At 35.4% G+C, this 12,857-nt stretch overlaps 1 protein-coding gene across 2 annotated transcripts; it reads left to right on the top strand.

Moving 5' to 3' along the window:
- Nucleotides 1-1,264: 1,264 nt before the first annotated feature.
- Nucleotides 1,265-9,456, top strand: LOC125830043 (uncharacterized). 2 transcript variants are annotated; one of them, XM_049509260.1, is made up of 5 exons: nucleotides 1,265-1,798; nucleotides 5,618-5,928; nucleotides 6,017-6,073; nucleotides 7,698-8,152; nucleotides 8,770-9,456. In XM_049509260.1, exons 1-5 carry the CDS (start codon nucleotides 1,377-1,379, stop codon nucleotides 9,079-9,081), a joined length of 1,557 nt encoding a protein of 518 aa, XP_049365217.1. In that variant the 5' UTR covers nucleotides 1,265-1,376; the 3' UTR covers nucleotides 9,082-9,456. The 2 variants fall into 2 exon arrangements, with proteins under 2 accessions (XP_049365217.1, XP_049365216.1); XM_049509259.1 differs by having other exon boundaries at nucleotides 1,266-1,798; nucleotides 7,689-8,152.
- The last annotated feature ends 3,401 nt before the right edge of the window (nucleotides 9,457-12,857 follow it).

The following is a 12,857-nucleotide window of genomic DNA, read 5'->3' as shown; positions in this document are numbered from 1 at the left end:
TAATTTGACTCATTTACTACTTTTTTACTTTCTAATTCGTTGAATTGTCATATTTGAAATTAACCCTATATAATACAATGAGACTAGGTTGAAATTTTTTGTTGACCAAACGTAACCACATAATTTCACCAACATCAAAACTTGTTAATATAACTAAAAATACTCATAAAATTAATTAACAAAAATATAATATATCAAAAAAGAATCATGAATATTTTTTACATTAATGATAAATAGCTAAAAATAATCATTACAAAGAAATTAAAATAACAGGGGTAAACGTAATATCACAATCATATAATATGTTTCGTATTACGAGGTAAGCATATAATATCATAAATCAGAAAAAATATTAGTATTATAAAAGTCAAATTAAAATTTTTCGACATAACATTAACATTAACGTGCTTAAGACCACAAAAGCAGGAATCGTGTGTGAATAAAATAGTTGTATGCACTCGTTAGGTTTTTTATGAACATAACGTCCACTTTTTCCTTTTCTCTTTTCAATTTATTTTTTCTGTAAGCACATTGTCGCCGCCGAACCAGCCCCTGTTTACACTCCCTTCACTTCATTCACTGGTAAACTATGTATTCTCTTCATTATACCTTAAATTTTCTCTACTTTCTTGTTACGTTACCTTAGCTTTGTATGTTGAACACAAGAATGTTTTTGTTGTTTTTTTTTCTTCTTCTTGAATTTGCATTGCTTTTCATGCAAATTAAGATACTGTGTTGTTTTTACTTGAGTTGAGAAATTTTAGTTTTCCACAACTTTAAAGTTATATGGGTAACTTTGAAAAGAAAATAATTGATTATAGTTAGATGTTGTTGTTCTTTTAATTTGTGTGTTCAAGCTATACTTTGTGTAATTTACTAGATCAAGATTTGTATAATGCAGATATTTGTTGGTGTTTGATATAAGTATTAGAAATGACAGTTTTATATGTTAAGATACAGAATGTTTTGTTAATTTCCAGCTTCCCCTGATTTTTTTTCATTTTATTCATGTGACTTGAGAGAGTTTTTATGGTCTTTTTCATGCAAGATCAAAAATTGATATTTATTGGTTTATTGTTATTGGCAAGTAATAATACTTAAGAAAAATTGTGATTTTCTTTTTGCGATTATTTTGCTGGGATTGGTAAATTCGACGGTTTCTTCCCATATTTTACCTTTAAATTGATATTCAATTATGAAGGGAAATAATTTAATTGGATTTTGCTTACTTTTATCAAATGTGTTTTGGTTGGCTTTCAATTCATTTTTTTTGTGTGTGTGATGTTACAGATTTTGCGAAGATGGTTTAAAATTTTGGTTAAGACTTTCCTTTTTGATGGTGTGTGAGATGAGCTTAATTTGGTTGCATATGTGGAATGGCACCTACTCAACATACAACAGAGACAGTTTTAGAAAGGAAACCAAAATCTTCTGTTAAGATTGCTGCTACTGGTAAAACGAACACTGTACCGTCTATTTCCAAGAGGAAAGATTTCAACTGTAGAAGTAACTACAGACATAACATTGTGCAAATGGAAAATACCTTGAGTGCACGAACTACTAAAGCTTCAAACAGTTCCATGGATGTGACTGTTGATGTAACTGGGTTTGCAAGAAGCAGCGACATCAGATTAGCTACGAAGGCAGATCCCGATGAAACTGAATACTCAAGCTCATTTGTTGATTCTACATCCGAAAATGATAATGGTTCTAGTGACGCTGAAGTGGAGTCACGGTTCTATGATGATAGTGGTTTGTCATCTTCGTTTGATGGGTTTAGCAGCTTGTTTCCAATAAGGTGAGTTTTTCTTGCTTGGGGCATGTTTTATTCTTATCTTTTAGCAAGGAAGATTTTTGATTTATTTTGTTTGTTTTTAGTCTAAATTTACTGGTTCCTCCTTTGACTGACCCTGTTAACAGTCTCAGAATTCTTTTCTTAACTGATTTCCAGTGTTAAATTATTAGATGCCCATTGGAATAAGAGGTGCAAGTACTAACATGGATTGTTCTGTTTTCTGAGATATTAACCGAAGTTGTTACCTGTTACTTGCCTAATCCTTTAAAAGAACTCTAAAAATAGAATTATATACTGATAACCATGAATGTATTCTAAGTAAGAGTCTACTTTCCAAAATACCATCCAGGGTGGTAATTAAGAATGATAACCAAAGTGGTCATATCAACCATAATAGAACATTAGGTTTTAGTTGGCATGAGTTTTCCGATGCTCTGTCCAGTTCTCCTTGGTATGATATAGGTCCTGCCATTAGCCTAGAGCCCTAGTTTTTTTGGTCTTAAGTTCTATGCTTTTTTTTGCATTAGCCAAGATTGTCATTTCATGAAGATTCATCTTATGGAGTATAACATCTAATCATGAGCCGTTTACTTACCTAAAGAATAAAAAATTGAAGTGCCATTTGTCTTCTAAAATTGCTGATCTTATTAGATGAGAACACCTACATAATTTATTCCTTTTCTTTTTCTGTTTGAGTTCCCCGTGAACATTTATCAAAATGTAATGCATTCAACTAGTATTAGGAGCGTTATATCATTGTTCCTTCTTATTAGATGAGAACACCTACATAATTTATTCCTTTTCTTTTTCTGTTTGAGTTCCCCGTGAACATTTATCAAAATGTAATGCATTCAACTAGTATCAGGAGCGTTATATCATTGTTCCTTCATTTTTCTTGGAGAATCAAGATATTTTAATGGCCTTTTAGCTAGTTTAGTTATATTGAGGTTGCAATTTTACTTTTTGTTCCCAACTAGGTTTTGAGCTAATTCAGTCATTTCTCTTATTCAATAAGATATTTTGGAGGACCTACCTTGAACATGATTAGTGCATATGCACCATAAGAGGGCTTGGACGAGAGGAGACAAAGCATTTTTGGGAGGATTTGGACGAGGTTGTGAGGGGTATCCTGTGTACCAAGAAGCTTTTCATTAGAGGAGATTTCAATAGACACATCGGGACAACTTCAAGGGGCTTATTTATCCTACTTAGCCTATTTCTATTTGCCTTTGTGATGGATGTATAGACGCGACATATCTAATGAGAGATGTCATAGTATATGCTCTTTGTTGATGACATAGTATTGATCGATGAGACACGTGACAAAGTTAACTATAGGTTGGACGTTTGGAGACATACCTTAGAGTATAAAGGGTTCAAATTAAGCATGATTAAGACAAAATACTTGGAGTGCAAGTTCAGTAACATAACTCATGTGACATAGTGGAAGTAAGGATTGAAACACAATCCATACCCAAAGAAGGAAGTTTCAAGTATCTGGAATCAATAATCGAAAGAAATGGGGAGATTGATAATGATGTTAAATATCGTATTGGTGTAGGGTGGATAGAATAGAAGCTCGCATCTGGTGTCTTGTATAATAAGAATGTGCCACCAAACCTTAAAGGTAAATATATAAAATGATGGTCAAACCAGCTATCTTGTATGAGGTGGAGTGTTGGTCGGTCAAAAACTCACATGTCAAGAAGATGAGAGTAGCAGAAATGAGGATGTTGAAATGAATGTGTGGGTATACTAAGGGTGATTGGATCAGGAACAAAGCTATTTAGGACAAATAGGGGAGTGACCTCTGTGGTGGATAAGATGAGAGAGGCGATATTGAGATGGTATAGACATGTAAAGAGAAGATGCACATATATCACAATGAAAAGGAGTGAGAGATTGGCTATAGTGGGTGTAAGGAGAGGTAGAAGTATACCGAATAACTTTTGGGGGAGATGATTAGACAGAACATGGCTCACCTACAGCTTACCGAGGACATGACGCTAGATAGGTACGAATGTCGAGGATTAAGGTAGAAGTTTAGTAGGTGAGCCTTTGTCTAGTTCCATATTTTATTTTTAGTATCTTATCCTTCGATTTTAGTATTACCTGATTTCAGTTGCTTCAGCTATCATATTTTTTTGGCGTGCTAGTTCTCTTCTTTGTTTTTTTTAAACTGGTAACATGTGTGTTCTATCTACAATTACAAAAATCCAACCATGCTTAGGAGTACAGCTTCACAAGGAACCTATCATATCAACTAGTGATGCAGTCTCCTCTACATAGTTTTCTTTACACCAAAAATGAAACATAAGAATACAATTCATCTTGACTTTCTGCACAGGATTGCTTTTGTCTTAAATTTTTTTGTAGTTCCTCTCCTTCCAAATTGTCCACCATATACAAGCTGGGACAAGTTTCCACCACTTCTTTTGTCTCACTGCACCACCTTATAGTTCCAGCACTTCAATAAATCACAGCTTGTTGCTGGCATAGACCATCTTAGTCTACCAAGTTCAAAAAAAGTTGCCACAATTGTCCAGTTATAGGACAATGTAAAAACAGATGGCTATTGTTTTCTCTGGCTGCACCACACATAAAATATTTAGAGCATACATGAAATCCCCTTTTTCTTAACTTTTCTTGAGTGAGACATGCTTCTCTTGCTACAAGCCAAGAAAAACATAAGATTTTGTAAGGGGTCTTAGTCTTCCAGATGAACCTCCATGGTCACCAGTCAAATTGTGCATTTTGTCTAATATGGTAGTTGTATGCAGATACTCCATCACTTCCAGATTTCCAGCACAACGTATCCTCAGATTCTTAGAAGCCTTGGAAAGATTCCAAGGTCTTGAACAAGACCACGACTCTTTCCAATTCCCAATCATGTAATAATCTTCTAAAAGTGATATTCCACCCATGTACTCAAAAAGCCTTGGAAAGATTCATTGTTTTCAGCATGATTTCTTTGCTACTGTATTTGCTTCGCATACTTGTTTTTATATGTTTTACTTGAGCCGAGGGTCTATTGGAAACGACCTCTCTATCATAAGGTTGGGGTAAGGCTGAGTATACACCACCCTCCCTAGACCCCACTTGTGGAATTATACTGGATATGTTTTTGTTGTATAATTTTTCCTAAAACTCTTCAGTGTCCCTTCTCTAAACCTTCAGGGACAACTTTATAAAGTGGCGTTTGTATTACTTGTCTAATTTTTCTTGCAGGTCTATCTTGATCCTATGCCCCCAGGTTAAGAAATGAAGCAGGCTGTCCTCTTTTATTTCTTGGAGTTGGTTCCTGTAAACTATAGCTGGGACTTAACCTGAAGGAGTAACCTCATTTTTTCTGATTGAATTGAAGTACTGCAATGTACATCAACATTCCATAAAATAGGGAATGCTTGCATTAAATTTCTCGTGTAAATATTCTTATGATCTTTAAACCTCTTTGAACACGTCAATCACAGTGCTTTCTTAGCATTACTTGTCAAGCGCAAACACAATCAGCATTGGCATTTAGCTAACATCTGTTTCAGAGCTTGTTGTGTAGAGGCTTGTCAGGAGTCTCCTGAGATCTCAGTTTTTTTACATTTAGAGTCTTAAATTGTGTAAAAGAATTGCCTGGAGCTGTATAAGATGCAATCCATCTTGATGGGATGCAATTAGCTTTTGTTTACTGTTAAAATCCCTTTAGACACTTCTTTGTATGCATTTGAAGCTTAATTCTGATTGATTGAATTGATGGCCATACAGTAAGTAACTTCAGCAAGCCTGAGTTAAATACAGTCAAACAGTGTAAACACTGCTTACATATTTCAGGAAGAAAAAGTTGACTTCTCACTGGAGAGACTTTATACGTCCCATAATGTGGCGGTGTAAATGGGCAGAACTCAAGATGAAAGAGCTTCAGTTGCAGGAGGCAAAGTACAATAGGGAGATATCAGCACATGATAGGAAAAGACATAGGGAGTTCGATCAAGCTTCTTTGGATGAGTCAGGCTCGAAATCGTTGCCATTTATTCATCCAAGGCACAGGAAAAAGGCCATGAAGAGGAGAAAGAGGAAGAGAGTTGAGCACAGAACAGATATTGCAACACACATGTCTACTCATAACCTTTTCTCTTATTTTGGTACGACTTTTTTTCTCATTCTTTTGAACGGGCACTGCTGTTTCTGGTTACCATGATAAATTTCAGTTTGGCATGTGACATCTTGCAGAAAATAAAAGGCTAGATTTGGATGCGACACCACCTGGAGATGATATTAGTAATGCAGGTACGTGTTAATGTTCATGTTTTCCCGTCATTATTCACCACTTTTTAGTACAGCTCCTTTAAAACTATCACATTTGCACCATTTTCCCACTGGTTTCCTCTTTATAAAAGAGAGTTTGGACCACTGGGATTTCTTTTGCCTTCGGTTTGTGTTTTCACCCAACTAGGTCTCTTACCTGTCTTAAAATGTCCGCTTATCATTGAGAAAGAACCAAATAAAATCTTTTCTTTGTTTCCCCTTTTTGTTTAGTTTGTTGGACAAGGAAATAATAATTTTCTTAGGGGCACAGAAAATAAAATGCTGATACTTTTAACACTCTTTTCTCTTAAATAATGTTTCCATCCTTTTCCTGGAAAGATTATGTCTCATATTTCTCATAAGACAGCATATCTTAATCTCTTCCTACTTTATTTCTTGCAGTTCTTTTATATTCATTCATTTTGAAGCAACGTACCACACCAAATTTGCTTTATAATTTTGTCAAAACCTGTGGCATGTTCCTTAAGTCTACATGTTACTCCAAATAGAGTAACATGCTTTGGAATAAGTGTCACCAACACAAGCATTGGCCATAGGAAATTGCACAACAAATATGTGCCTATATTAATTTTTGTTGTCACTGTTACCTAGAAAAGCTTTGGACCTGCCTGTCATTACGAAACTTCAATGACTTTCTGATGTGATTGTCTGATATAATTGAAGATCACTTTTAGTCATGGAATGCATGGTGCTCACTTACAACTCTCTTGCGTTTTCATTTTCTTACCAAGTAAAATTCACCTTACCCAAGATTTTGCACAGATATAAACTGTGCCGCTTTCAAGCTTGAAGGTCATTATCTTGAGCCATCTAGTGCTTAACGGTTAACTTTTGACTAGTACTTATGGACCTTCTCACAGCCATGGTTTCTTGGCTGTGATATACCTTTCAATGCCACCTATTATGGCTTTTCCTCCTGCTCAAATTTAGTGAAATTCACACTTGAAAGCAATGACACAATATATCCAAATCAGTTCTAGGTCAGGTGTTTGGTGTGAACTTTGTTTGACAGGTTTCAGGTTCTAGAATTTTAGAAGTGCAAATAATCGGTGCACCGCTGTGTCTGTCTGCTAGAACAAGCCTGTGTTCTGTCTTCTTTATCTATCCTTTCATCACATAAGGTATTTTAGGTAGTTATGAAGTTAGAAAATGAGAGAAGTGAGGATAAAATTGTCAAGTTCACATTTGCCCAAGTTTAAATTCAAAATTTTGAATAAAGACTTGAACAACTTCAGTACAGTTAATGCTCAAAATATATCAGTCATAGTGTTGCGATTTAAGTGTCTGTCCTTGTTTTAAGCGAAAAGTTGTGCAAACTCCCAAATTTTTAATTTCTGAGTCACAGATCCTTCCAATGGGGCAGGGGGGATGCACACTTTTGCCTAGTTTTGCAGAACAAGTATAACCTTTGTCTCTAAATTAAACTTATTCTATATCCTTGTTCATTCTTTCACATTTATTCTATTCTCACACAAAGTTTGGCATGTCTACTGACGACATTGATATGTTTACAAATCGTTTATGTGATATAACTTCACTAGGTGTTTCTTATTTTGATTTTCTTTTTATGGCAAAGCATTGGCAGAACAGAAAACCAATGGTCAGGATGAATTTGGAATTGATGATGATTTGTCAATTCTCGTAAGCAGCAACGGTTATCTTGAGCAGATCCTTCGGAAAATTGAATTAGTACATAGTCGGGTTCATAAGCTGAAAGACCAGCTTGATACAGTGATGACGAAAAATGCGATAAAGTTTTCTTCCTCTGAGAATTTAATGTCATTTGATGGACAGGCTAGCTCTATTCCTAGTCCTACATTCTCAGCATGCAATGGAGACACAACATCAGCTGGAGGTTTATATGCTACATCTCAGCATGTGGTAGATTATGATCTCGGAGATTTCATCATGCCTGACAGTGCAATGTCAAGCTATGGAGAGGCTATGTGTATTCCTGACATAATAGAAAGTACAGTAGGACTTTTGTCCTCTGTGGATGTCACACAGCAGCAGGCGCAAGTTGGAGATTCAAGCGAAAGAGTAAGATCTTGTCCTTTCCCAGTGGAAAAAAGAGAATAATTATGGTTGTTATCTAACTAAGCTAGCTTACTGAATCTACCCACTCTGATGAGGGCCCTATGGCACTTAATCCTAGTACTAAAAAATGGGACTAGCTTTTGTATTTCATACTTGGTGCTTGGGATTTGTTCAATAGTATGATTACAAGAGATGTTGTATTTTTGCATTCACATTTGGGATTGACTTAGTAGATGTGATTAGATGTTCTTAAAAAGTAGTATGTGGCCCTTATTTGTCAAGTATTTTCAAATTTGCTGTTAACAACTGTATATTTTGCTTATAGATGAATTAGGGGAACAGGAAGTGGTAAAACCAAGAAAATAAAATTAAGCTAAAATAAGGCTGCAATCGAGTGAGGGAGGGAGGTGGTTAGGGGATGGAAGATGTGGGAGGCCCTTAAATAAAAAACCAAAATGAGATCAATTCTCTTATCCCCATCTATGAACCAAAGGACAATAGTTTTCTCAAATAAGCTAGTTGTCCCATCCATGTCCTCAGGTCTCTCCAATCATTTAAAGTCGTTTCAAGGCTGGTTGTTTTCAACTGCATTGACTGTTTTTATGTATTGTTAATTGCAGATTGTTGATAACATTCTCATACATAATGAAGTATCTGAAGTAGGACACATTTTGGCGATTAATCATGATATATCCTTTGACAAGCATCAAGATGTGGGAAATAACGTGGAAGAAGAAAGCTTTAATCCAGCTCCCCCTGCATCAGAAGCTAATGCAGCAGGTAAAGCATCCACATCTCAGGATCAATCAACATTGAAATCGTGCTTAGCCTCGGAGATCCATTTTCCCAAAAACAAAAGAAAGAGAGGAGAGCGTAAAGCCAGTTCGGGTGGTTGGAATCGTAAGATGCCAGGTGAACCTGATAGCCAGTGACTATTATTTAAAGTAGATGTTTTGACTTGATCAAACATTTTCAAGATATGCAACCTCATGATAAATGACCAGGACACGCTTGCCATGCAGCTGAACTGCTCAAAGTAGGCTGCTCATTTGAGATCTTCTCGAGTTCTTATTGCTTTTAATATGAGGATGCCATAGTCAGTTAGAGCTGAAAATATCACCATTGGTAGTGTAACCTTGTAGCTGGATAGTGCATCTTTTATCCTTGGTATTGCTTATGTACTGAGTAGCTGTTTTAGGCCTTGTGAAATTGAATGCCCTTTTCAATTCAATTATGCAAGTTAAAATTAGACAGCAATTTTGTTCCTATTAGTGTTTTTCAGAGACAGGCTTCATATCCTTTCAGAAATTATGTAGAATATTAGTGTTTCTTTTAATGTGGTAGCTAAATCCACTCTTTCAGATTTTCTTGGTTGTATCAGCATATTTGATTTTCACAAAATGCTTGTTGATGGAGAAATCATACCTGCTTGTTGAATAACAAATATAGGGTGTGTTTGGTATGAAGGAAAACATTTTCCGGAAAATGTTTTTCAATGTTCTCATGTTTTGTTGGGTTAATTGTTTTGGAAAGTGTTTTTCAAATCAATTCATTTTCCTCAAATTTAAGGAAAATGACTTCCATTCAAAACTTAAGGAAAACATTTTCCAAATCTCTCTTCCAACTTCAAATTACAATTTTTTTTTTGTTGAAAAAATTAATTTATTTTGTTCCTACCCTCAAACCACCCCCCAAAAAAAAAATTAAAAGTTTGTTTATTAAAAATGTTTTTAACTTAAATTTTTTTACCCCAGTCCCCTACCACCCCCAAAAAAAATAATATTAAAAGTTGTTTTTAAGGATATTTCTAATTTCAATTTTTTATTTTTTTACCCGCCACCCCCACCCTCACCCCCCATTAGCCCCACTACTAGTCCCCACACCCCCTTCAAAAAAAAAAATTAAGCTTGTTTTTAAAAAATATTTTCTACTTCAATTTTTATTTTTGTCACCTCTACCGTCGACCCCCATCCAGACCCCCCCCTACCCCCACCCCCAAAAAATTTAAATTTATTTTTAAAAAATATTTTCAACTTCAAAATTTTATTTTTTCACCCCAATCCTCGACCCCCCCACCCCCCAAAAAGAATTTTAAGTTTATTTTTAAAAAATATTTTCAACTTCAAAATTTCATTTTTTCACCCCTATCCTCGATCCCGCCCCCAACCCACCCACCCTCCCCCATCCAGACCCCCCTACCCCCACCCCCCAAAAAAAATTAAATTTATTTTTAAAAAATATTATCAACTTCAAAATTTTATTTTTTCACCCCAATCCTCAACCCCCCCCCCCCCCCCCCAAAAAAAAAGAATTTTAAGTTTGTTTTTAAAAAATATTTTCAACTTCAAAATTTCATTTTTTCACCCGTATCCTCAACCCCGCCCCCCATCCCACCCACCCCCTACCAGCCCTCCACCCTCCAAAAAAGATTTTAAGTTTGTTTTTGAAAAATATTTTCAACTTCAAATTTTTATTTTTTCACCCCTACCCTCGATCCCCCCGCCAGCTCCCCCCCTCCACCCCCCACCCAACCCCAAAAAAATAATTTAAGTTTGTTTTTTTTAAAAAAAAAAATCAATTTCAAAAATTATTTTCTACTCTAGTAAAAATAAAAGATATTTCTCAAAAAACATTTTTCATTTATAAATCAAACAGTTTTTTCGAAAAATATTTTCTACTCACCAACCAAACATGAGAAAATAAGTCAAAAATCTATTTGTTTTCCATGAAAACATTTTCCTTCATACCAAACACACCCATAGTATTCAAGACAATGTGAAAAAAAATGAAATAAAAGAAGATTATTTGTACTACCATATCTATAATATTCCTCGATTTCTTTCCAACAAGAACATAACCTATTTTGAGCTTGAACTTGATTTACTTCAAAGAATTGAATAGTTTGATTTTGAATCTTTGTCTTGAACTCAATTTGAATTATTCGCCATGAATACTTGAATGACTGCCACAAATAATAACTTTCGATTCAAGCTACAAACAAATAATCTTCCTCTTGAACACCGTTAAATCTTAATTTTTTTTGTTATTGGGCTTGATCTTGGGTATTTGAGTGCTTGTAGAGAAACTAGACACATAGGCATGTACTAGCATATGCCCAATATATGTTATTCTGTAATGACCTTGAAGGTCAATTTTGGAAATTTTTAGAAAATTTCCGTTTTACCTCTCTCGATAGTTGTCCTGAGTCATGTTTGATTAGTTTACAAAGTTGGTTTTGAAATTTGATTGAAAAGTTGGGATTTTTGGAAGTTCTAGAGTTTTAGAGGCCTAAAGTTGTGAAAAGTGGTTTTTGGTAACAACTGGAGCTACGAGACTCGAAATGAATTCCATCAGTTCCAGAATGTTGAATTGGTCTATGAGGGTTGTCGTTTTCTGTTTCGGAGTTGGTAGTTTGGGTGTATTTAGGCCAAGAGTTAGCTTTGGTCAACATTTGGAGTTCTAACGCTTGGATCGGATTTCCGATGGTTCCATTAGATCTTGAGGCTGATTTTAGGCCTAAGTGAGGTCTTGGTTGAATTTTCAAAGGTCTCAAAGGTAGTTTGGTATTTTTTAGTGTAAAGTTAGTTTATTGACATTTTAACGGGTTTCAGAACAAGGAAACCTTGAATCCGTGTTTCGATGATTCTATTGAGTTTGGAACGTTGAGTTTAATTGGGTAGCATATCTAGTTTGTGTACTTGGGATTCAAAACTAATCCAAAGGGTCCATTCGGTGTTTTTGTTAAGTCTTGTTAATTGCTGAAGTTGGTGACTGGTACATGTGAATTTGTTCATCGCGATCGTAGGGCCAACCCTCGCGATCGTGAAGACATTTGTTTATTGTGCATCGCGATCACATAGGGTGTGTTGCAATTGCGTATGTGAACTTCCATATACTTTGCAATCGCGTGACTCTTGGTCGTGATCACGTAACAATAGTACCCTGATCATCACGGTTGTATGGCCTCGTGTCGCGATCGCGATGGTCAATTAAATGAGTTGATCGCATTACTCATCACGATTATGTGGCCTTGAGGTCGCGATCATGATGAACTTTTTTGACCTCGGAAGAATCTTTTCAAAAAGTCGGAATTTCAACCTCATTTCACCATTTTTGAACTTTTAGAGCTCAATAGAGGCGATTTTAATGGGATTTTTTTTTAGATTCTTCGATATTGCATGATTTTGCTAGTTAATCATTGTTTTTGAACTCAAACTTTAGGATTTTCACAAGAACTTGGCGTTTTAAGAAAGATGACGATGGAAGGTTGATTTCAAGACGGGTTTCGATGTGGTTTTTGCTATTGAGTTTCAAAATCTTAAAGTAACGTGATTTAATTCAAAATTCCAGATTTAATCCTAGTTGGAATCGATTTTCAAAACCATCGATATAAATGTTGTTAGTCATGAATTCTTATTGTGATTTTATATTTGTTTAGATTGGGTTGATCTGGAAACTCATCGGAGAGGGAAGGCTCCAGTGACGGGTTAATTGTTTGCTTTCTTGAGGCAAGTGGACCTCTTGACCCTTTGTTAAGTGTATAAAATCTTGTATGCCTTATTGCGTGTGTTGGGGAGTAATGGGAATTGGTGAAGGGTTAAATGTGTGATCATTTGCTTATGTTGGATGATTTCTAATGATGATAAAAGGGAAATAAAAAGGAAAGTTGTTGGTATATTGATGTGTGATGTATTGTGGATAATTCGAA

The sequence above is a fragment of the Solanum verrucosum genome, unplaced genomic scaffold, assembly GCF_900185275.1.
Source record: "Solanum verrucosum unplaced genomic scaffold, falcon-dt-bn FXZP01000151.1, whole genome shotgun sequence".
Lineage (NCBI taxonomy): Eukaryota > Viridiplantae > Streptophyta > Magnoliopsida > Solanales > Solanaceae > Solanum > Solanum verrucosum.
Note: the sequence above shows the minus strand (reverse complement) of the source record. Positions and strands in the feature narration are given on the sequence as shown.